Source organism: Ictidomys tridecemlineatus, chromosome X, assembly GCF_052094955.1.
Source record: "Ictidomys tridecemlineatus isolate mIctTri1 chromosome X, mIctTri1.hap1, whole genome shotgun sequence".
NCBI classification, from domain to species: domain Eukaryota; kingdom Metazoa; phylum Chordata; class Mammalia; order Rodentia; family Sciuridae; genus Ictidomys; species Ictidomys tridecemlineatus.
Genome location: NC_135493.1, coordinates 13223889 through 13247592, shown reverse-complemented (window position 1 = coordinate 13247592; position 23704 = coordinate 13223889). Strand labels below are relative to the sequence as shown.

The following is a 23704-nucleotide window of genomic DNA, read 5'->3' as shown; positions in this document are numbered from 1 at the left end:
ATTTTAACACTTGCCACATATAATTTTAATTGCTTGTTAAATTATCTCTCTACCCTCCCAGCTATGTGAGAATGCAGCTGAGTGCATTTTAATTATACTTTAGGCCCAAACTTTTGCACAATTCCTGGCACACAGGCCATATTATATTATAACATTTGTTGAACTAAATAAACTATTTAAAATCACTTCATATAACATAATTTCCATAAGGACAATAAATATTCCATCTGTAAGTGATCCTTCCCTATTCATCAAACCATGGTAAGTGAAGGGTGCACTGGCACCAGTAGATGCATTTCATTCATCACTGCATCCTCTAATGCAGGGATTCCCAAACTTGAGCAGGGATCCGAATCATAGAGAGCTGCTCAAAATTTCAGTGGCTAAGCCTCACACCTGGAGTTTCTGATACAGAATGTCTGAGACAGAGCCAAAGAAATGTGCCTTCCATATAACAAGTCCCCAGGTGATATTAATGTTCCTGGGTCCAGGGACCATACTTTGACAACCACTGCTCTGTAGTGCCCAACAGAATGATTTGCATATGCAAGATAGGAGAGCCTGATAAAAATGAGTTGGCTTTGTTTTCTTTAGACAAAAATAACAGACATAGATTTTCCAAATTAACAATGGGAGATTTAAAAAAAAAAAAGAACTTGCACAGCCATGAATCTCATCTGAGGATGACCATGACACATACCTGCATTTGCTTCTGCCTGAACTGACACAACTGCCTCACTGACCGCCACCATAGCACTGGGTTGTTCCGATTCAGTTTCCTGGATACTTAGAAAAGCTCCCTGTTGCTTTCTGAAATAATAATGTATAAAAATAAGTGAGCTTTCACATAATCTAAGAAATAGTAAGAATTTAGAAATGGTATTTCTTCCATTCTCAGAGAATTCATTCAAAGAGCAGATATTCCCCCCTTTTGAGATCTGTGTGATAGTATGCAAAAGCCTAAATCATAGGATTCAATCCAACAGGTTCTCTGTTGTGCAAAGCAAAAACTAATCCTGTCTAGATCCAAGGTAGGTACACTGTGTACAATCCCTGTTGCTCTTGAGCTTCTAATCTCAGTGAATCAGATAAGTTTTGTATAAATGAAGATGAAAATTTAATTGAGCACACCCCTGAAATCCCAGTATCTTGGGAAGTCAAGACAGGATGATCACAAGATGAAAGCCAGCCTCGCTAAAGTGAGGTGCTAAGCAACTCAGTGAGACTCTGTCTCTAAATAAAATACAAAATAGGACTGGGGATGTGGCTCAGTGGTTGAGTGCCCCTGAGTTCAATCCCTGGTATCAAAAAAAGAAAAAAAATTAAATTCATTTGTATTGTCACATTTGTACCAGCTACTATTAAGTCAACTACTGCATAAAAATAAGTCTTTATTTCTCTAATATATGATAAAAAGACTGGGTATTGTAAACCCTAGAAGATAAAAGACTTTTATGGTTTATTATCCTAAAGCCTCAAATGAAACACCATGTGTTGCCTCTGATTTTATCTACTTCTAAAAAATGATGTGCAACAAAGGAAAAAGAATCTAATAAATTATTCACAATGATCCCACCATCATGCAGATACTGCATGGTCAATCTCTGTACCAGGGTTTTGGAATCAGTGTGGGAATTCTTACTGTGTACATGCGAATGATCTGTGGACAGTCTACCCTTTAGAATTACTAAATGCAGGACAGACCATATCTCTTAAATCAGTAGCAGTGTGCTGTCATATAAGACTGCCACTTTCCTTAAAGACTTCCTGGCTACATCCAAGTTCAGTTCCATGTCAGTATCCATACCTTCTAACTTATACAAAGAAAGAACAAATCACAAACAAGTTGCCTCCATTCAAGAGATTACAAAGCTAGCTGGGTACAATGGCAATCCCAGCAGCTTAGGAGGCTGAAACAGGAGGATCACAAGTTCAAAGCCAACCTCAACAAGTTAGAAAGGACCTAAGCAACTTAGTGAGACCCTGCCTGACTCAAAATGCAAAAAAAAAAAAAAAAAAAAAAAAAAAGGCCGAGGATGAAGCCCAGTGGTTAAGCACCCCTGGATTCAATCCTGGGTACCAAAAAGAGAGAAGGGGTGGGAGAGGGAGAGAAGGAAGGATAGAGAAAGATTACAAAGCTTACAAAGCTATGAGCCAGTTCTTCATCTGCTTTGTTCCCATATTCTTATAACTCTGTCTCCAATTATCATGATATACTGAAAACAAAGCATTTTAATTGTGTTCTAAATCCAGCCTGAGATATAACTATTAAGGACTCTTAGACTCCAATACAAGATCAGAACTGAGAAAATGATGTTTGTGGAATTTGATGAGTTATTGCTAAAATGATGGGTTGGTTCTTGTCTGAGATACCTTAATTGCATTGCTTCACATTACCTATGGAAAACAGAAGATTGCAGGAGTGATAGTTCTTAAAGAATTATCACTTACTCATCACTCTGCTGAGGAGAAAGCCGTTCCTGTTCTGTAATCGGTTCTTGTTGCTTCCGTTTTTTAACTGTAAATAAAACAAACCTTATATAAGCATAATTTAGAAGCTATACTTCCTACTTAAAGGCCAAAAAATTTTTTTAACTTTTTTTTAGTCATAGTTGGACACAATACCTTTATTTTATTTATTAATTTTATCTGGTGCTGAGGATCAAGCCCAGGGCCTCTCGTGCTACGTGAGCACTCTACCACTGAGACGCAACCCCAGCCCTACAAGGCCAACAATGTTTACAAACATACTCACACACTTACACACAAATCTTTCAGAGACCTGAAGTAACCAGAGGAAAGGCAAGTCTGAAGGTAGAATTTGGAAAGGTCCAAATCATGTGATATTTTATTCAAGGAGTTCACATTTTGAACAAGAATCTGTCCCCTATCTCAACTTCACCAGGTACAAATTACTTGAGGTCCTAAAATGAATCATCTCCTGGGAAGGACTAGGAATTAACAGTCAGATCTCTGTGCTGCTTTTAAACAGCTTCTCAAGCAGAGGTTCATTTTGTAGTGTTTGAATTCTCTTGCTGTTTAATAAACCATTTCATTTTAAACAGAATAAAGTAAATATTAGCCCCATTCTCTGAAAAAAATTCACAAAATCTGAGCCAATGAGCTGTTACTATGCTTGTTCTAAAGAATATATGTTTGGAAAAAATTTTAAAACAACAAAGAATTGAAAAAAAAAGAATATATGTTTGAATTTACCTGTCATAAGTTCCTGTTGCTTCAACAAAATATTTCTTATTTCTTTTAACCATGACATCTTCACATCTACATTCGGAGCCTAAAGATTAAAAAGGGTAGAAGGTATATTTCTTCTAAAAAGAATGCTTTTATAATTAAACAAATGCAATTAAGTATATCAAACATGATCTACTCCTTAAAATACCATATTCAAATTCTAGTATTTTGATTCTTAAAACTTGTAGGGAAGGAGTAAATCATTAGCCATAAGATAGATGAAATAATGCAGTTCAAGCCATTATAAAATTGCCCTTAATAATCGAATAATAACAAATGGATAGAATGCAAAGTATAAATTCATTCATTTTAAGTTTTTTTTTTTTTTTTTGGTAACAGGAATTGAATCCCATGGGATGCTTAACCACTGAACCACATCACCAGCCCTTTTTATATTTTATTTAGATACAGGGTCTCTCTGAGTTGCTTAGGGCCTTGCTAAGTTGCTGAGGCTGGCTTTGAACTCATGATCCTCCTGCCTTTGCCTCTCGAGCTGCTGGGATTACAGGTGTGTGCCACCATGCCTGGCAAGGAGGGAGGTTCTTTTAAAAATATATATTTTTTATGTTTAGTTTTGGTAAAATAATGCTCTAATACTTCCAGAATTAAAATTGTTTGGAGAATGATCTTAGTGACTGATAACATGAAAGCTTCCCTACATATCCTCCCATTACTCACAAGATACATTTGTTAAATGATTCCAAGCTTTGTTTGGTACTAGGGATTAAACACAGGGGTGCTTACCTACTGAGCCACATACCCAGCCCTTTTTTTTTTTTTTTTTTGAGAAAGGGTCTCACTAAGTTGTGGAGGCTGGCCTTGACCTTGTCATCCTCCTGTATTAGCTTCCTGACTCACTGGGATTACAGATGTGCATCACTGTGCCTGGCCAAATACTATATCTTTAAGCATTTTTATGAACTGCAAACAGTACAGAATTAAAGTAAACAAAAATTGCTGAGCACTTGCAACAGATTCAGTCACAAGTCAGGTTACAAAGATTTATTGAATATTTGATAACATCTTGAAAGGATCTGCTTCCTGTCCCCTTCTGTAATGTAAGATGGACCTTATATCACATCTGGCCAGGGCTTTAACAATATTCTTTAGAAGCAGGGAGCAAACCTTAACTGTTGCATCTTGTAATCATGTACACTTCAAATGATGACAACAAGAGAACTCGGAACTATTACAATCTCTAACTCTAGAAACTTGATGAGGCAGGGAAGTACCTCCCAAACCATCAGCTACAGCTGATAGATATCCTTGTGTAGTGGTAAAAATTAAAGCCCTAAAAAAACACCCAAGTTTACCTCAATTTAAAGAAATCATGTGCTACTGCACAAAAATGTTTAAATATACCTTAAAGAATACTCAAATAATAACAGTTGAGAGTGGGGCCTTTTAAAATGTGACCAAAATTATTTCCTGTGCCACTCAGACTTCTTCCTTTCATTCTTTCTCTCCATCCCCTTTCTGACAGGGTCTCATTATGTTGTCAAGGCTGGCCTTGAATTTATGATCCTCCTGCTTCAGCATCCTATATCACTGGGATTACAGGCCCATGCCACTACTCAGATTTTATATGTTAATGCAGATTACAGTTTCTAGAATAATTTTTAAATGACCAACCTGTATAATATAAACTTCTTCCTTCCCACCATACCAGATTTCAAACTTGCGGTTGTCACCTTTTACATATTCTGTGATTCCAACTTCATCCATCTATAAGAAATAAAATTTTCATGAGCATTTTATTTTGAATATACAATTACATTAAATATATCCCATCATATTCTTAGTTAAAGAGAATGTTTTATTTGGGCAAAATAAAAACGATCTTAGGCACGAGTATTTGTTTTCATGGAACTATGCACTTTTGGTGTTCAGACTGCAAGCTCCATTCCAGTGATTGACACAAATGTTACAAATCTAAACATCCACACAGCCCATCTATGATTCAACTCTTTTATAAATTATCTGTGTGCTATTCAAGCAAATTATCAGTGAAATCTAATTAAACATTAGTGAGAAAAGCCACCTGAAGTTAATGAAACTTAGTTTTTGAAATTATTATCTGTCAGATAAGTAATAAACTTACAAGATTAACTAATCTCTATAGTATGCCTACAAGTTATAAACATCCAATTTATAAGGCAAGGAAGAACCAGCTAGGAATCTCTCTACTTCCACCAATCCTTCAGACTCTATAGAAACCAAAATCTCTATCATAAGACAGTGATATCTTCCTATAGTCAGTAAAACTTTTGTAAACAGTATCTTTTCCTTACCACAGCTTTTCTCCTCCTCTAAATGTCTGTACTTTGCACAATTTTCTTTCATCATTTGCTGCTAATACCTCGGTTAATTACATTTGGGGCAATTTCACTCCCTTGTATGCACCTTCTCTTTTAGCTCTTTTCTCCCTTTCCTCTTTTCTTTCAATTCCTACCCTAATTACCTGAAAGACATCTCATACTGTTCCACTTATGAGCCCCCCAAATGGTCCTAATTAAAACCAAGAATCATTAAGGGTAGTGCTAGTGAGACTCCCAAATCAAGGAAAAGGAAAGCAATTATGCTTAGAAATGAAATGCAACCTAATGAAAGAGCCTCTAACTCCACCCTGAATGTAGGTGGAAGTTACTTTCAAAATGGCCCAAAACATATTTATGTTCTTACTATACCACTGTAACCTACTTTTGCTCAAATATTAAGATGTAAGATGAATAATAATCTCACTCTGTATTTATAATGTGTCAAAATACACTCTACTGTCATGAATATCTACAAAGAATAAAAATAATAATCTCACATTCAACCTTTTTAAAAATTAATTTTGTTTCAACACATGATCTTCCCTTAATATATAATAAGAAAGCAAATGGGCTTTGAAGTCAGAGAGGGCTGGGTTGGAAGTCCATCTCTCCATTCACTAGTGTTTCCTGGTGCTAGTTGCTGAACTTTTCTGAAATTCCATTTCCTTAACTTGCAATGGGAAGAACACCTATTTCAAGGAGCTCATTTAAGAGTTAAATAGTGTATATTAAATGCTGATTACAAAATGAACTATTTAAAAAATGAATTCTTATATTCCATGCATGTATTAATCCCACTATTATAATTATAATGAGCCAATAAAAATATGAATTAATTTCCTATTCCTTCTCTTATTTGAATTCCATTAGTTTTGTTATTTGTCATTGCTGGCATAGAGCATATCTCTAGTGACTAAATGAATTTTGGAGTTGGACAACACATTGTAAGTACTATGTGCATGTTTATTTTTTTAAATTAAAAGAATTGGTGATAATAGTAAACACATGAACTGAGGAATCTGAAGAAATCAAATTTCTTCCTCTGGTTAACTGTGGTCTTACATAGAGTTTGTCTTTGCATATAAGTGGCTGGCTTAAAATATAGCATGTGTTCATTAGAAAGACATGGTCAGGCCATGAGACTCCAGCTTGCTGTGATGCAGTCAAGACAAAGAGTTCATTTAAAGTGAGCGACAAGTTGCTCAGCAGTAGCGCATCTGTACTGGATAAGCCCACCAAAGGTAAGACTTTAAATTTAATTAACCTGATGGTTCACTAACAACATGCTGTCTAATAATACTAGCAATTGCTTAATGGTGGAATCTCCATGGTACATGAGCAAGAGGAAGTAAGCATAATAAAACCTAAGAAATACCCTGATTTCTCAGTCTAAAGCATCACCAGTTTACCAGGAATCCTGGTTTAAAACCTTGCAGCATCAATGTTTCTTTTTTTTTTCTTTTTTAATTAAGGATACTTGAAATTGTAGGGGAACCAAAGAAGAATCTGACAGATTTTCTTTCTTCAAATGTCAAGTATTATTTATTTCTTGTATCTAGCAAGTCACTCAGCTCAAGTCTACCTTCCCTTGAAATGTTTCCTGCATCTATCCCATGCCATTTCCATGGTAACTTTTGTATTTTCAATTCTCCTGATGTCATTACTTCATGTCAATCCTGCCTTACTTTAATGTACTTGAGAAACATTCTGTTGGCATGCCCATCATTGTGTCAAAATACAAGTAAAGTCAGGCATGGTAGTGCATGCCTGTAATCCCAGCAACTTGGGAAGCTGAGTCAGAAAGATGAAAAGTTTGAGACCAGCCTCAGCAACTTGGTGAGACCCTGTCTCAACATAAAAAATAAAAAGGGCTGGGAATGTGGCATAGTGCTTCAGTACCCCGAGTTCAATCCCCAATAAATAAATAAATAAAACTAGAAAATCAGTACACATCAGAAGTGCTACGTTAGGTAGTAACTAGGTCACCTTACAACTAAAAAGTGAATCAAATGGATTTGGGTAAAAATATGCCTAGGAAAGCAAAGTACTTTCCCAAGGAATAGGTACACACACAGCAAAAGATCTAAACCCTGTCTGAAATAGATTATGACTCCTTGGCTCTCAATCAATGTCCATTAGAGTCATAAAAGACCCTTAGAGATTTGGGGTTTTGGACATAGACTGCAAGCATCAAAGTAGCATCTGGGCATTTGTGATAATGACAGCTGGAATCCTAAAGAAGCTATGAAGCTGGGCTGGGGCTGTAGCTAAATAGTAGAGTGCTTGCCTAGCTGGGTTCGAGCCTCAGAACGAACCACATAAACATAAAATAAAGATATTGTGTCCAACTACAACTAAAAATAAAATTGGAAAAAAAAAAAGAAGCAGGGCTGGGGTTGTGGCTCAGTGGTAGAGTGCTTGCCTAGCATGCATGAGACACTGGGTTCAATCCTCAGCACCACATATAAATAAATAAATAAATAAATAAATAAATAAATGAATAAATAAATAAATAAATAAAATTAAGATATTGTGTCCGTCTACAACTAAAAAAAAATGATAAAATTTAAGCGGTGAAGCTGCTGTGGATACAGAAGTGAAGAAGGGAAAATAGTGGGAAGGGCTCGGAGACCCAACCCTGCACAGGAATCTTGTTTGGAACAGCAAGAGGCAGCTGACCCTATGGGGAGAATCAAAAGCAGAGTCTGCTTATCTGGTAGCCTTCCTATATTATTTCCAAAGGCCTATCACAGGACACTGCCTGTCCTCTTTAAAAATGCTGAAAATTCTACTGGTTCTCAAATTTACTGGTAATGACAACTATGATAAAACATTTTTATGAAAAATGACTAAATGATAGTGACTGCAGAATAAAGAATGAGAATAGCCAATAGTGGGACCCCGGAGATCCAGGCCGACTGATTCACGCGGCCTGCCCCGTGGCTACAGAACGTGTGGCGCCGCAGAGAAGCAATTAATTAGCAAGCAGGGAGATTAGTGACTACAATTAGGTGGAATCCCGCCAGCCACTACGATTAGGTGGAATCCCGCCAGCCAAGCCCACACTGACCCCCCGGGCTGAGTACGGGATTTCAGACGGGGAAGGAAGCAGTACAGTCCCATCCCCCACAGCGGACACTCCACCGAGGCAATCAGCGGCCACCATCTTGGAAAGCTGAAGTATCCACCGCCACTCTTTGACAGATTGCAACAACAAAATAGGTGTGTGTCACTCAGCTCACCCCCCAGACATCGGGGAATTCGCATAAAATCTCTCCTAGGCTTTCCAGGGGAGGGAGTATCAGAGTGAGCCTGCATAAAGACTAGGGGAGAACTAGAGACACCTGACCTTCAACCCCCCCTTCCATCAGCAGCCAAAACGAAACCTGTCTAGCCAGCGCTGGGGGAGGGGTAAGCAGAAAAAATCAAAGCGATAGAGTGCCGGGGATCCCAATAGCCAACTGTGGGACCCCGGAGATCCAAGCCAACTGATTCGCGCGGCCTGCCCCACAGCTACAGAATGCGTGGATTAATTAGCAAGCAGGGAGAAAAGTGGCTGCGAGTCGGTGGAATCCCGCCAGCCAAGCCAGCACTGACCCACCCGGCTGAGTACAGGATTTCAGAGGGGGAAGGAAGCGGTACAGTCCCATCCCCCACAACAGAAACAAAACAATAGAGTGCCGGGGTTCCCAATAGTCACCCTCCACACCCAACAAACGGCAGGCCCAGAGTACAGTTTGAACTGCCGAGAGCCATCACTCAGGGGAAATCTGGTCTAGCAGGAGAAACTAAGACTAGCAGGAGAAACCAGGAGACTAGAGGCAAGGCCCTCGCAACGGGCAGCTGGAAACCGCAGGCCCGCCGGCAACAGTTCACCCACTGCCTGCATAACTGGGTGGTAGGAGAACACCGCCCGCAGGCGGCTGGAGACCGCCCGCCTGTCGCGACCGGGAGCTGAAACCAAACAGAGACAGTCCAGTCACACCCTCCCATTAGGACACCCTGGCAAGGAGCCTGGGGCCCGCCATAGCAGAGTAGTGTCGTCACTGGAGCTCGGACGTCGGAATTCCTTCCCAGTGGAATCCATGTTAGCAGGCATAGTTTAACAACACAAAGGAGAGACGTCAGAGTAATACAGAACCAAAACAAATCTATAGAAGAGAGCAGAAACACGACAATCAAAAGGAGCTGGAAAGTAACGTGGACAACATGAGAAAACAAGGGAAAAAAGGAGTACAAACAATGCAAGACAACATAATTCTACAGGAGGACATAGAAACATCAGAAGCAGGGATAGGGAAAGAACTCAAGGCATACTTAACTCAGATGGAAAGGAATACTAGAGAAGACATGAGGCAGCAAGTCCAAGAAATAAAAGTACATTTTGAAAATGAATTAAACAAACAAATTCAAATGGCAAAGAACGAGCTCTACCAGGAGATAGAGATCTTGAAAAAAATCAAATAATAATCCTAGAATTGCAGGAAACTATAAATCAAATTAAAAACTCAAACGAGAATATTACAAATAGACTTGATCAAGTAGAAGTCAGAACATCAGATAATGAAGACAAGGTTTATCAACTTGAAAAGAGTATAGTCAACACAGAAAAGATGCTTAAATCCCACGAGCAATCTATTCAAGAGATATGGGATGTCATTAAAAAAAACAAATTTGGGAGTCATCGGGATAGAAGAAGGCACAGAGATTCAAACCAAAGGAATGGACAGCATATTAAATGAAATAATTGTAGAAAACTTCCCAGAGATGAAAGATGGAATGGATTGCCAATTCCTGGAAGCCTACAGGACCCCAAACATTCAAAACCATAATAGACCAACTCCAAGACAGATAATAATGAAGATAGCCAACATACAGAACAAGGAGAGAATATTAAAAGCTACGAGAGAAAAGACGCAGATTACATTCAGGGGTAAACCAATTAGGTTAACGACCGATTTCTCATCACAGACTTTGAAAGCAAGAAGATCCTGGAACAATGTATTTTAAACGCTGAAAAATAATGGATTCCAACCAAGAATACTGTATCCAGCAAAACTGAGCTTCAGATTTGACAACGAAGTTAAAATCTTTCACAATAAACAAAAGCTAAAAGAATTCGCAGCAAGAAAACCAGCACTGCAAAGCATTTTGAGCAAAATACTACAAGAAGAGGAATGGAAAAATAGTGCCCAAAACTAATAGCAGGAGGTATCTCAGTAAAGGGGGAGGAAAATAACCAAAAAGTAAAACTAGCCAAACTAAAATAAATAAAGAAGCATGACTGGAAGTACAAATCATATCTCAATTGTAACCTTAAATGTTAATGGCCTAAACTCACCAATCAAGAGACATAGGCTACTAACCTGGATCAAAAAACAAATCCAACAATATGCTGCCTTCAGGAGACTCATATGATAGGAAAAGACATACACAGGCTGAAGGTAAAAGGTTGGGAAAAATCATACCACTCACATGGCCCTCAGAAGCAAGCAGGAGTGGCCATACTCATAAAGTCAACTTCAAACCTAAGTTAATCAAGAAGGATAAAGAAGGGCACTATATACTGTTAAAAGGAACCATCCACCAACAAGACATAACAATTATCAATTTGTATGCACCAAACAATGGAGCTGCAACGTTCATAAAACAAACCCTCCTCAAGTTCAAGAGTCAAATAGACCACAACACAATAATTACGGGTGACTTCAACACACTGTTCTCGCCATTAGACAGATCCTCTAGACAAAAACTGAATAAAGAAACTATAGAACTCAACAGCACAATCAATAACCTAGACTTAACCGACATATATAGAATATATCAACCATCATCAAGTGGATACACGTTCTTCTCAGCAGCACATGGATCCTACTCAAAGATAGACCATATATTATGCCATAAGGCAACTCTTAGTAAATATAAAGGCGTGGAGATAATGCCATGCACCATATCTGACCATAATGGAATGAAAATGGAAATCAATGATAAAAGAAGGAAGGAAAAACCCTACACCATATGGAAAATGAACAATATGTTATTGAATGATCAATGGGTTACAGAAGACATAAAGGAGGAGATGAAAAAATTCTTAGAGTCAAATGATAATACAGACACAACATACTGGAATCTATGGGACACAATAAAAGCAGTTTTAAGAGGGAAATTCATTTCTTGGAGTTCTTTCCTCAAAAAAGAAAAAACCAACAAATAAATGAACTCACACTAGGCCTCAAAAATCTAGAAAAGGAAGAGCAAAACAACAGCAAAAGTAGTAGAAGACAAGAATTAAAATTAGAGCAGAAATCAAAGAAATTGAAACCAAAAAAACCATTGAAAAAATTAATAAAACTAAAAGTTGGTTCTTTGAAAAAATAAATAAGATAGACAAACCTTTAGCCATGCTAACGAAAAGAAGGAGAGAGAACTCAAATTACTAACATATGGGATGAAAAAGGCAATATCACAACAGACACTACAGAAATACAGAAGATAATTAGAAAGTATTTTGAAACCCTATATTCCAATAAAATAGAAAATAGTGAAGATATAAATAAATTTCTTAAGGCATATGATTTGCCCAGATTGAGACAGGAAGACACACATAATTTAAACAGACCAATAACAAAGGAAGAAATAGAAGAAGCCATCAAAAGACTACCAACCAAGAAAAGCCCTGGCCCGGATGGGTATACAGTGGAGTTCTACAAAACCTTCAAAGAAGAATTAATACCAATACTTTTCAAGCTATTTCAAGAAATAGAAAAAGAAGGAGCTCTTCAAATTCATTCTATGAGGCCAACATCACCCTGATCCCAAAACCAGACAAAGATACTTCAAAGAAAGAAAACTACAGACCAATATCTCTAATGAACTTGGATGCAAAAATTCTCAATAAAATTCTGGTGAATCAAATACAAAAACATATCAAAAAAATTGTGCACCATGATCAAGTAGGATTCATCCCTGGGATGCAAGGCTGGTTCAATATACGGAAATCAATAAATGCTATTCACCACATCAATAGACTTAAAGACAAGAACCATATGATCATCTCGATAGATGCAGAAAAAGCATTTGACAAAGTACAGCATCCCTTTATGTTCAAAACACTAGAAAAACTAGGGATAACAGGAACTTACCTCAACATTGTAAAAGCTATATATGCTAAACCTCAGGCTAGCATCATCCTAAATGGAGAAAACCTGAAGGCATTCCCTCTAAAATCTGGAACAAGACAGGGGTGCCCTCTATCACCACTTCTATTCAATTTAGTTCTCGAAGTACTAGCCAGAGCAATTAGACAGACAAAAGAAATTAAAGGCATAAAAATAGGAAAAGAAGAAATTAAATTATCGCTATTTGCGGATGACATGATAATATATTAACAGACCCAAAAGGGTCTACAAAGAAGCTGCTAGAGTTAATAAATGAATTCAGCAAAGTGGCAGGATATAAAATCAACACACTTAAATCAAAGGCATTCCTGTATATCAGCAATAAAACCTCTGAAATGGAAATAAGGAAAACCACTCCATTCACAATAACCTCAAAGAAAATAAGATACTTGGGAATCAACCTAACAAAAGAGGTGAAAGATTTATACAATGAAAACTACAGAACCCTAAAGAGAGAGATAGAAGATCTCAGAAGATGGAAAAATGTACCCTGTTCATGGATAGGCAGAACTAACATCATCAAAATGGCGATATTACCCAAAGTTCTCTACAGGTTTAATGCGATGCCAATCAAAATCCCAACAGCATTTCTTGTAGAAATAGATAAAGCAATCATGAAATTCATATGGAAAAACAAAAGACCCAGAAGAGCAAAAGCAATTCTAAGCAGGAAGTGTGAATCTGGAGGTATAGCGATACCAGAGTTCAAACTGTACTACAGAGCAATAGTAACAAAAACAGCATGGTACTGGTACCAAAACAGGCGGGTGGACCAATGGTACAGAATAGAGGACACAGAATAATCCACAAAGTTATAACTATCTTATATTTGATAAAGGGGCTAAAAACATGCAATGGAGGAAGGATAGCATCTTCAACAAATGGTGCTGGGAAAATTGGAAATCCATATGCAACAAAATGAAATTGAATCCCTTTCTCTCCCCAGCCACAAAAGTTGACTCAAAATGGATCAAGGAGCTAGATATCAAATCAGAGACAAGGCATCTGATAGAAGAAAAAGTTGGCTACGACCTACATATTGTGGGGTCGGGCTCCAAATTCCTTAATAGGACGCCCATAGCCCAAGAGTTAACAACAAGAATAAACAAATGGGACTTACTTAAACTAAAAAGTTTTTTTCTCAGCAAGAGAAACAATAAAAGAGGTAAATAGAGAGCCTACACCCTAGGAACAAATTTTTACCCCTCACACCTCAGATAGAGCCCTAATATCCAGAGTATACAAAGAACTCAAAAAATCAGACAATAAGATAACAAATAACCCAATCAATAAATGGGCCAAGGACCTGAACAGACACTTCTCAGAGGAGGATGTACAATCAATCAACAAGTACATGAAAAAATGCTCACCATCTCTAGCAATCAGAGAAATGCAAATCAAAACCATCTTAAGATACCATCTCACTCCAGTAAGATTGGCAGCCATTATGAAGTCAAACAACAATAAGTGTTGGCAAGGATGTGGGGAAAAGGGTACACTTGTACACTGCTGGTGGGATTGCAAAATGGTGAGGCCAATTTGGAAAGCAGTATGGAGATTCCTGGGAAAGCTGGGAATGAATCCACCATTTGACCCAGCTATCACCCTTCTCGGACTATTCCCTGAGGACCTTAAAAGAGCGCACTATAGGGATACGGCCACATCAATGATTATAGCAGCACAATTCACAATAGCTAGACTGTGGAACCAACCTAGATGCCCTTCAATAGATGAATGGATAAAAAAAATGTGGCATCTATATACAATGGAGTATTATGCAGTACTAAGAAATGACAAAATCATAGAATTTGCAGGGAAATGGATGGCATTAGAGCAGATTATGCTAAGTGAAGCTAGCTAAGCCCTAAAAAACAAATGCCAAATGTCTTCTTTGATATAAAGAGAGTAACTAAGAACAGAACAGGAAGGAAGAGCATGAGGAAAAGACTAATAGTAAACAAAGACGAATGGGGGGAGAGAAAGGGAGAGAGAAGGGAAAGCATGTGGAAATGGTAGGAGACCTTCAATGATACACAAAATTATAAGAGGTTATGAGGGGCAAGGGGGTGGGGGGAAAAAAAGGGGAGAGAATTGAACAACAGCAGAGGAGGTAGAGAGGAAAGATGGGAGGGGAGGGGAGGGGAGGGGAGGGAGGATAGTAGGGGATAGGAAAGGTAGCAGAATACAACAGTCACTAATATGCCATTATGTAAAAATGTGAGTATGTAACAGATGTGATTCTGCAATCTGTATTTGGGGTAGAAATGGGAGTTCAAAACCTAATTGAGTCAAATGTATGAAAGATGATATATCATGAGATCTGTAATGTTTTGAACAATGAATAAAAAAAATGATAGTTTTCTGTATTTTGCAACTTCTATGCAACAGATATGTTGCTTTTAGAATTTAGAACTTGAAAAACATGAAGCATAGAGAAATCAAAACCAATTACAGCCTCATGTGAATTGGATATTCCTCTGGTTCTGATAGTAAAACCAGCTGGAAGTATTACTGGGTTGTCAGTGACTTCCTCAAGTAATTTACTGCTCCCATTTTAATACGCACTAACATTTTGGCAGAATGAAAACTTGGTTTACAGGAAATAATATATAATTTTAAGGGATATGAAAGAACAGGTATGGAATGGATTCAGCCATAGGTAGCTTTGTACACACAGAAAGCATGATGCTTGGGAATGGAGGAGAGATACAGAAAGGAAAGTATGCTGAGTATGAAAGTCCTTCAATTTTAAACTGCTTTGAGGAAAAGGGAGAAATTCTTTCCTCCTTGTCTCTCCTTTAAATAAAGGTCCCTTGCTAATAAATCAAGAACTACATCTGGTACCACTGGTAAGAGAGTCCTCATGGGGGAATGTGGATCTCTCCCTGTCATTTGAAACTGTGCTCTGCAGATTGCTAGGGAGCCCCTTGGAGAATACCTGGGATTGCTGCTGAGAGGGAGAAAAGAAGGTTTACAAGTTTTGTACTCCCTCACTCTCATTTGAGAAAAGAAGTTCTGCTTTATTGTACTTCAATAGTACTTCTACTGAAGATTCCTTTTAAACAAAGTATAAAACCCACCCACTTGAACCGAAAAAGTGTACAGAATGAAACATATAGAGAATGCTATTACATTACACAATTCAAATTGTCTTACTTTCAAACAATGCTTAAAACTATATGATGGGTATCTATCAGAGCCTTCTCCAGATTCAGTGCGCCTTTTGCAGAAAACAACAGCTTTCTCATACAAGAAGAGGTGTCGCTGCATTGGTTTGAATCTAGCAAAATCCTTCATTTTTGTAGCACCTTTCTTGTGCCCTATCCAGACACTGAATCCACCATGCATTATCATCTTGCCAAGCTCATTTAAGTTTCCCTAGAATAGAAAATCAAATCCCATTAGTAGAAGGCAAAGCTACATTCAAATCTCTGACATCAGCATTTAGTGTTTAGCTTGACCTACTAAAACGCTGAAGCATAATTTGTATGTTTAAAAAACTGCATTCATTATAACTTTTTAAATTAAAATGTGCCATGCATCACAACTGTATAAAATTACTGTAGGGGTGGAAGCCAAAAGAAATTTTCCTTTTCCCTGGCTTCATATCAATTCCATGTGAGATGACAGGGTAACTCCCATAGATTCCTCAATCCGGTTAGGTACCTGACATACACCAGGTCCAAGTTTCCCCACTGGGTGGAGCTAATTTATTAAAAGGCTGCAAGCTCCAAAGATGTCCTCTTTTTATTAAAACCCTATCTTTCCTAGGCTAGGGCAAGCAGCAGTTCTGGGACAATATGTCTCTTTTGGTGACCCAAACATTCTTTCAATCGAAATCTCCCTAGGTCTGGACTTGGGAACAGGCTGTTCAAGATAAGAACATTGCAAATCCACTTGATCTGTAATGATGCATAATGAGTAATGATGCTAATATTTTGATATCCATTTATCTACCTCTTCTATGTTCTTTTTCAGGTGATTTCAGAAGGGTAAGAAAGTGATGGTGACAAGCTTACCCCCTAAAAATTCATAGTCTTAAAAGTTTACTTACAATGTAGCCATTTATTGCAATCTGATGCATGGAGTCATTAACTGACTTCAGTAAATCCAGCATTGTGTCAAGGGCCTCCTTTAATTGAGTAGATCCTTCACAGTCCTTGCTATATTTTAATAGTTCCTGTAATTAGAAATCAGGAATTAAACTTAATATTAAGCACATATTAACATAGCTGCAGAAAATGAATAAATTTTTGGCTAACATGCTCTCAGGAAGGAATCAAAGATAATGACACTTTTGCATAATTTCTTTCATATGCTCTTTGTCACATTTATCTATTTAATCACAGTGTTAAAATTGGGAAAGAAGTAGAAGAGTGACTGAACTCTATGCAACAGAGGCATCAAATGCTTTTGGAGCTGAAAAAACAATAGCTATTTAGTCACACTAGATATTATTTTTTAAAGCAATTATATATGTGGGTTTTTTCATTCTCTACATACAATAACTTGTTGTATCCATGATGCATTCATGATGCACACAGCATAGGACTTTATGAAAATAAATTTTAAAGCAAACTATGTTATATTCATACTTAGCTCAATATTTTAGTAATCTTTTAACATTACATTAGAAGAACAGCATTGGCATTGTTGATTGAGAAAGCAATATGAAGTACAGTTTCAAAGAAATGTTTATTTAGATCTTAATATCAAAAGTTCTTTAGTACAACACTGTACATAAATTAAGTACCTAGCATGGAGAATTAAATACTTAATCCTCCAGATGTTCTCAGCCTGTTATCTATGCCTGTCCTCTGCACTGCCATCGTGAAGGAGCACACTGCACTGTCTACTGCCAACTCCTGCCTACCCAACTCAATGCGCCTACCTATTTCTAGCACTTCCTAGTCAACAACTTCCTTTTTAATGGCTTTTCTACATCTGACCCAAAAATGTGAGTTAAAAAGGAAAGAAATGTTTCATGTAATTACCTTTAAGAGTAACTGATATTTAGTGATTCGCTGTACTGGCTTGAGCAAATAGGAATCCAGACCAAGTCTGTGTTTTAATTTTCTCTGACATTCCTGCAATTAAAAGATAATTATCAATAAATTTAAATTAACACATGTACATGTAAAAATACCAAGTGTTCTTTGATGAGACTCAATGCATGAATGTTGCTTACATCTCAAAAATATTTATCAGAAAAATTAGTATTACATATGGTACAGAAATTTTAAGTCATTATAACTGAGAAACAATAAACAGTATTTCAAGGACTTGGGAGGTAGAAAATTCTAACATTTTGAAGACTAAAAACATTTGACATGTAAATTCTTATTGATGTGTAATGTTTAAGGTGAGAAAGCAAGGAATGACAATAGATTAGCATGATTAAAAAGTTCTTCAATATATCCAAGAAAATTAACAAAAGACTCAGCTCCATAGGCCAAGGCCCAGAAAAGAAATAGGTTGTGCTAAATATAAATCAGACTGGGCATGAGAACAGATTTTTTTAAGATCACAAGAAAAATACAGTCTTTATCAACTGGTGCTATATTTCATTCAGTAATTGGCTCACTGCCACTATAAATATAAGGGTCATGACATTGGGTCCTGGGAATAGTGGAAGGCCCATAATTAGGGCAAGATGGGGATGGTGAGGAATAAATATACATATAGGAAATTCAGAACACAAAATGAACTAAATAAGATCCATGACCCTCCACTGGATATGGATAAAATATAATATTCAATCTAATTCAAATAATAATTATTAATAATTTATGGCTAAAGATAGTGGGCTGGTGCATGCATTTGCAGCTCCTCATTCCTGAAAGCTAAGTAAAATGATGGAAAAGATACTTTTCAGAAGGCAAAAACCCAAAGATGGGAAACTAGAAAGTATTGTCAAATTTGGAAAATGAAAACCACACCAACAAGTGGTAAACAATTGAGCATGCTTGAGAAAAACAAATCTCAAGTTGGCAGAGGAAAAAGCCGAGGAAAGGATATATCTGTTATAGTCCATTCAAACACACACATACCCCCATTACAAAAACTCAAGATTATAGACATGAAGTAACTCTGAAGACACAAAATAAATCTGGGGTTCAAAAATAATGGTTGTTCAAAGCCCATTTAAGAAATAATTAGATATTGAGTGTGATAAGGATATGGAACAATCAGTACCCTCATATATATTGTTGGTAGAAATGTGAAACAGTGTAGCCAGTTTGGAAAATAGTCCAATATATCCTTTAAAAGGCTGACAGAGAGTCACAGTATTATCCAGCAATTTTACTTACATGTATACAGCCAATAGAAATTTAAAAATAAACCACATATTTACACAAAAACTAGTAGAAAAGTTTTCCTAGCAGCATCATTCATACTAATCAAAAGGTGGAAACACCCCAAATGTCCCACAACTGATGACTGGGTAAATGAAATGTAATATAATCACTCAATGAAATATTATTCTGACATAAAGAAGGAATGAAGAACTGATAAATGGTACAACGTGGATGACACTTGCTAACAAGCTAAGTGAAAGAAGCTAAACACAAAGATCATATATTATGGGATTCCATTTACATAAAATGCCCAGAACAGGCAAATCCATGAGACAGAAAGCAGAATAGGGGTTGCCTAGGGCTGTAGGGATTGGGAGAAATAGGAGGTGACTTGCTAGAAGATACAGGGTGTTTTCTTTATAAAAGTAAAAATGTTCCTAAATTGACTGCGACTATTGTTGTACAATCTTGTAAATATAGTAAAACCACTGAACTATATATATATATATATATATATATATATATATATATATATTTAAACGGTGAATTTTATAGTATTTTCCTTATATTTCAATAAAACTGTTCCCCCCAAAATTTAAATGGGCACAAAAAGCTAAAAATAAACATGAAAATCAAAATCTCTCAGATAAACATACTATTATGCTCAACTAGGTAGCTGCCCTTCACTCCTGATGAAAGAATAACAGATATTAGATATTAGATTATAAAGAGTAAAACAGAGGGCCTCTGGACTAAGGGATACAAGGATGCAATCTGAGGGCACAATGCCATATTGAAGGCAAGGAGAGTGCCTGAATATCTATTTACCAAATTAGGGACTCATAGTGTTTGCCCCAAATATGGCATCCACAACATTGTCAGGCAGACCCTTATACATTGGGTAGCAGGTTGGGAACTCTAAACAGCTGACAAGCAAAGGAACTAAACATATAGGTATTGAGGAATCTCCCTAAGGAAACTACTTCAGACAAATCACACAACCAAGAGGATCATGATCAATAAATCCACAAATGCATAGGAACTTTCCAATGAGTTTTTTAAAGCTCACTCCTAAGGTAAGTGAACAGACAACTACCATCAGACTTTTGAGGAAAACATCTAAGATGAGTGGCAGGAACTAAATGAAAAAAGAAGAAAAAAATAGAAGCAATTTGAAGATAACAGGATCTATGCCATGAGAAGAAAACTACTTTGTAAAGTAAAATCATATGGCACAAACCAGTAATCCTAGTGATTCGGGAGGCTGAGGCAGAAGGATCAGAAGTTTGAATTCAAGTTGCCTGAGCAACTTAGTGAGACCCTGTCTCAAATTAAAAAATAAAAAGGGCTGGTGATAAGGCTGGGGCTGTGGCTCAGTGATAGAGCACTGAGGCCCTGGCTTAGATCCTCAGCACCACATAAAAAATGAATAAATAAAATAAGGTATCGTATCCAACTACAACTAAAAAATATTTTAAAAGGACTAGTGATGTAACTCAGTGGTATAGCACCCCTGGGTTCAACCCCTAGTTAAGAAAAAAAAAAGAAGATCTATGATCTTCATATCAATAAGCAAACATATTGAATTTATGAAACAAAACCAGGATTGTATTAAGAGGAACCAAGAGAACAAAACGTTATTCTTTTCAAAATTAAGGACATAATGGCAGAAATAAAATCCTCAATAGTAAGAGTGAAAGATATATCCCAGAAAGTATAACAAGAATACAAAGAGGTAGAGAACAGAAAGAAAAGATATTAGATGATCAGTCCAAGATATGTAACATCTGTACAATAGAAATTCCAGAAATTGGAGAATGGGAAAAACTGGATGGAGGAAATCAAATAGAAAAAAATTAGTAAATTTGGACTGGCAGCTCAAAATTCAATGTCATCAGCACAAGACTAGCATAATGAATGAAAATGGCACCAATACCCAAAATAAGTTTTCATAAGCTCCCAAAAGACAAAAATTGGATCTCCTACAATGGAACAAAAATCTGATGCTAGCTGGGTGCAGTGAAACATGTTTGTAATCCCAGCAGCTAAGAAGGCTGAGGTAGGAGGATTACAAGTTCAAAGCCAGCCTTGGCAATGGCGACGCACTAAGCAATTGAGTGAGACCCTGTTTCTAAATAAAATACAAAATAGGACTGAGGATGTGGCTCAGTGGTGGAGTGCCCCTGGGTTCAATCCCTGGTACACCCCCCCCCAAAAAATGATGCAATTTAGCAACTCCTTTAAATTCCTGAGGATTATCATTTCTTACCTAGAACTTTATACCCAGTCATGTTAGCAATCAAAGTGTTATGGAAGAAAAAAAAAGATATTTGCAGACACACATGTTCTTGAAAACATTTACCTATATTGCACATTTTCTCAACACATTACTGGAAGATATTTTCTACCAAACAAGGAAATACAACAAGAATGATAAGGTTGTGGCACCTAGGAAACAAGAGAACCTATTCAAGAGACAAGTGAACGGTGTCTCAAAAATGATATTCACCAAGATCCTGAGATGAAAGCTATGCATCAGGCCTAGTGAGTCAAGATTAGCTGGCCAGAAACTCCTAGGAGATACTTCTTCAAGAAGATACAATTTAAAGAAAATCAATGTATATAAATATTGCAAGAGTATATTTTTATAACTCCTAAAACTGGAAAAAGTGTCAGTAGAATTAAGTATCTAGAAAATTGTGTGAGTAAAAAAACAACTGTAAGAAAAACAAAAGGGGAGGAAAAGCAATCATACTATATCAAATGGATTATTTAAGCAGAGAAATAATAGTCTCAACAATTAAATGCAGTACATAAATCTAACCAAAATTACAATATAACTATATTGGAAATTTTGGAAGAAAGAACTATATGTGTATATGGTCAAGTGGCAGTGAAAGAGCTAAATCCTCTTTTTACAGGGTAGGAAGGAGGAGGATGAGCATACTATTTGGATATATAGAGGTAAATATCAAAAGAAGTAGTTAAAAGCACCGGAAGTGGTTGCTTCTAGGGAATAGAAAGTGTGTGTGTGTGCGTGCGTGCGTGCGTGCGTGCGTGCGTGTGTGTTTTGGAGACGGGAGAATTGCTCTTTAACTTACATGCATATATAAGTTACTCAAAGTAGGAATGAACTTATAAATAAGAAGTATCCCACTATCTCCCAGAAAAAAACATATCCAATACTTAATTATCATACCTGGAAAAAGGCACATTCTGAATACTTCTTCCAAATTATCTCTGATCTGGGCTTATTCTGACAGTATTTTGCATATATCTGAAAATCATCCTTCTGTGATGAGAACAAATTCAAACATATTAACAATTTGCAAATATGAACTTTTCTTACCAAGAAAAGCAGAATAAGAGTGAGTATGGCAAAGCATTACAGGGACTATGACCTAAAGGAACCCTCTTCATATTCAAAGATCAGCATATGTGTTGGACCTGATGGTGGGACTCGTCATTTTCTGAACTTCCACTTGCCAAGTTTGAGAGTTAAGGGGCGGGGGAAAGGCTTCTCTGTCTGAATAAAAAATCTTTTCATAGCCAAGTAATGTGCTCTTTCTATGCTACTAGTCTCTCAGTTCCCTAGTGAATGAATTTGGAGCTAACCTTCAAGTCAGCCTGCAGTCCTTGGTTCATCACTGGGGCATCACCACTGTAGCATAACCCATCTAGGTATCTGCCTATGCAATTTTCTCTCCATAATACTCATTTATGCTATATCCTACTCATTCTTTACCATTCATCTCATGAGTCATCTCTTCTATAAAGCCATTTGCTTATACCCCCACAGATGCATAAGATGCCTGTTATGGTTTAGATCTGGAATGACCCCCAAAGGCTCATGTGTTGAAGGCTTATTCCCCAATGCAGCAATGTTCAGAGGTGGGGCATCTGGGGAAGTAAATGAATTATTGGGGATCTGACCTCATCAGTGGATTAATCCATTGATGGTAATAATTTGATATTAGTGGGAAATGGTGGAAACATTAGGAGTGGGATCTAGAAGAAGGAAGTAGGTCACTGGGTGTGTGCCCTGGAAATGTATTGCTATCATGTCCCTCAAAACCTTCCCACCACACCTTTCTGCCATGATGTTCTACTTGCCTCAGGTCCAAAGCAATGGAGCCAGGTGATCATGAACTGAAACTGCTGAAGCCATGAGCAAAATTAATCTTTCCCTCTCTAAATTGTTCTTCTCAGGCATTTTGTTCCAGCAATGAAAAGCTAACACGATGTTCCTTATTTGGACTCCCACAGGACCCTTTGTATATCTCTAATATAGGACAACGGGTGCTATATGAAATTAATGGTTTCCATGTTTTTCTACCTGAATAAATAGTCTTTGGCTGGGTATCCACATCACCTAGCACAGCACTTGGTACAAAGAAGATGTTCAGTAGATGGTTGTTTAATGAATAAACATTACCATCAATAATCATTTATTAAACCATTACTAGCTGCCAAGAACTCTACTAACCTCATGAGAGATACATATATAGAATATGGACCCTGTCTCAAAGATTTTCTCATCAAGTTTGTGAGAGAATTTGTGTATACATATAAAGATACACAGTAAATGTAAAATTTCCAGTGAGTAGCGGTCTTATGTAGTAATCCAAAGGGAAGGTTCACCACTGTTGGGAAAGAA

The 23704-nt window shown here is 37.1% G+C and overlaps 1 protein-coding gene across 15 annotated transcripts in view; it reads right to left on the bottom strand.

Moving 5' to 3' along the window:
- Mcf2 (MCF.2 cell line derived transforming sequence) overlaps positions 1-23704 on the bottom strand; it is a 153541-nt gene that overhangs the window by 46032 nt on the left and 83805 nt on the right. For 11 of the 15 annotated variants that reach the window (XM_078034197.1, XM_078034196.1, XM_078034194.1 and 8 more), the window contains 8 exons: positions 22247-22339; positions 17743-17835; positions 16803-16928; positions 15905-16126; positions 4885-4977; positions 3217-3295; positions 2452-2518; positions 701-810 (listed from right to left, as the gene is read on the bottom strand). In XM_078034197.1, coding sequence (XP_077890323.1) covers positions 701-810; positions 2452-2518; positions 3217-3295; positions 4885-4977; positions 15905-16126; positions 16803-16928; positions 17743-17835; positions 22247-22339 — 883 coding nt within the window. The remainder of the gene's footprint in view (positions 1-700; positions 811-2451; positions 2519-3216; positions 3296-4884; positions 4978-15904; positions 16127-16802; positions 16929-17742; positions 17836-22246; positions 22340-23704) is intronic. The other 4 variants (XM_078034204.1, XM_078034201.1, XM_078034198.1 and 1 more) reach the window with 2 other exon arrangements.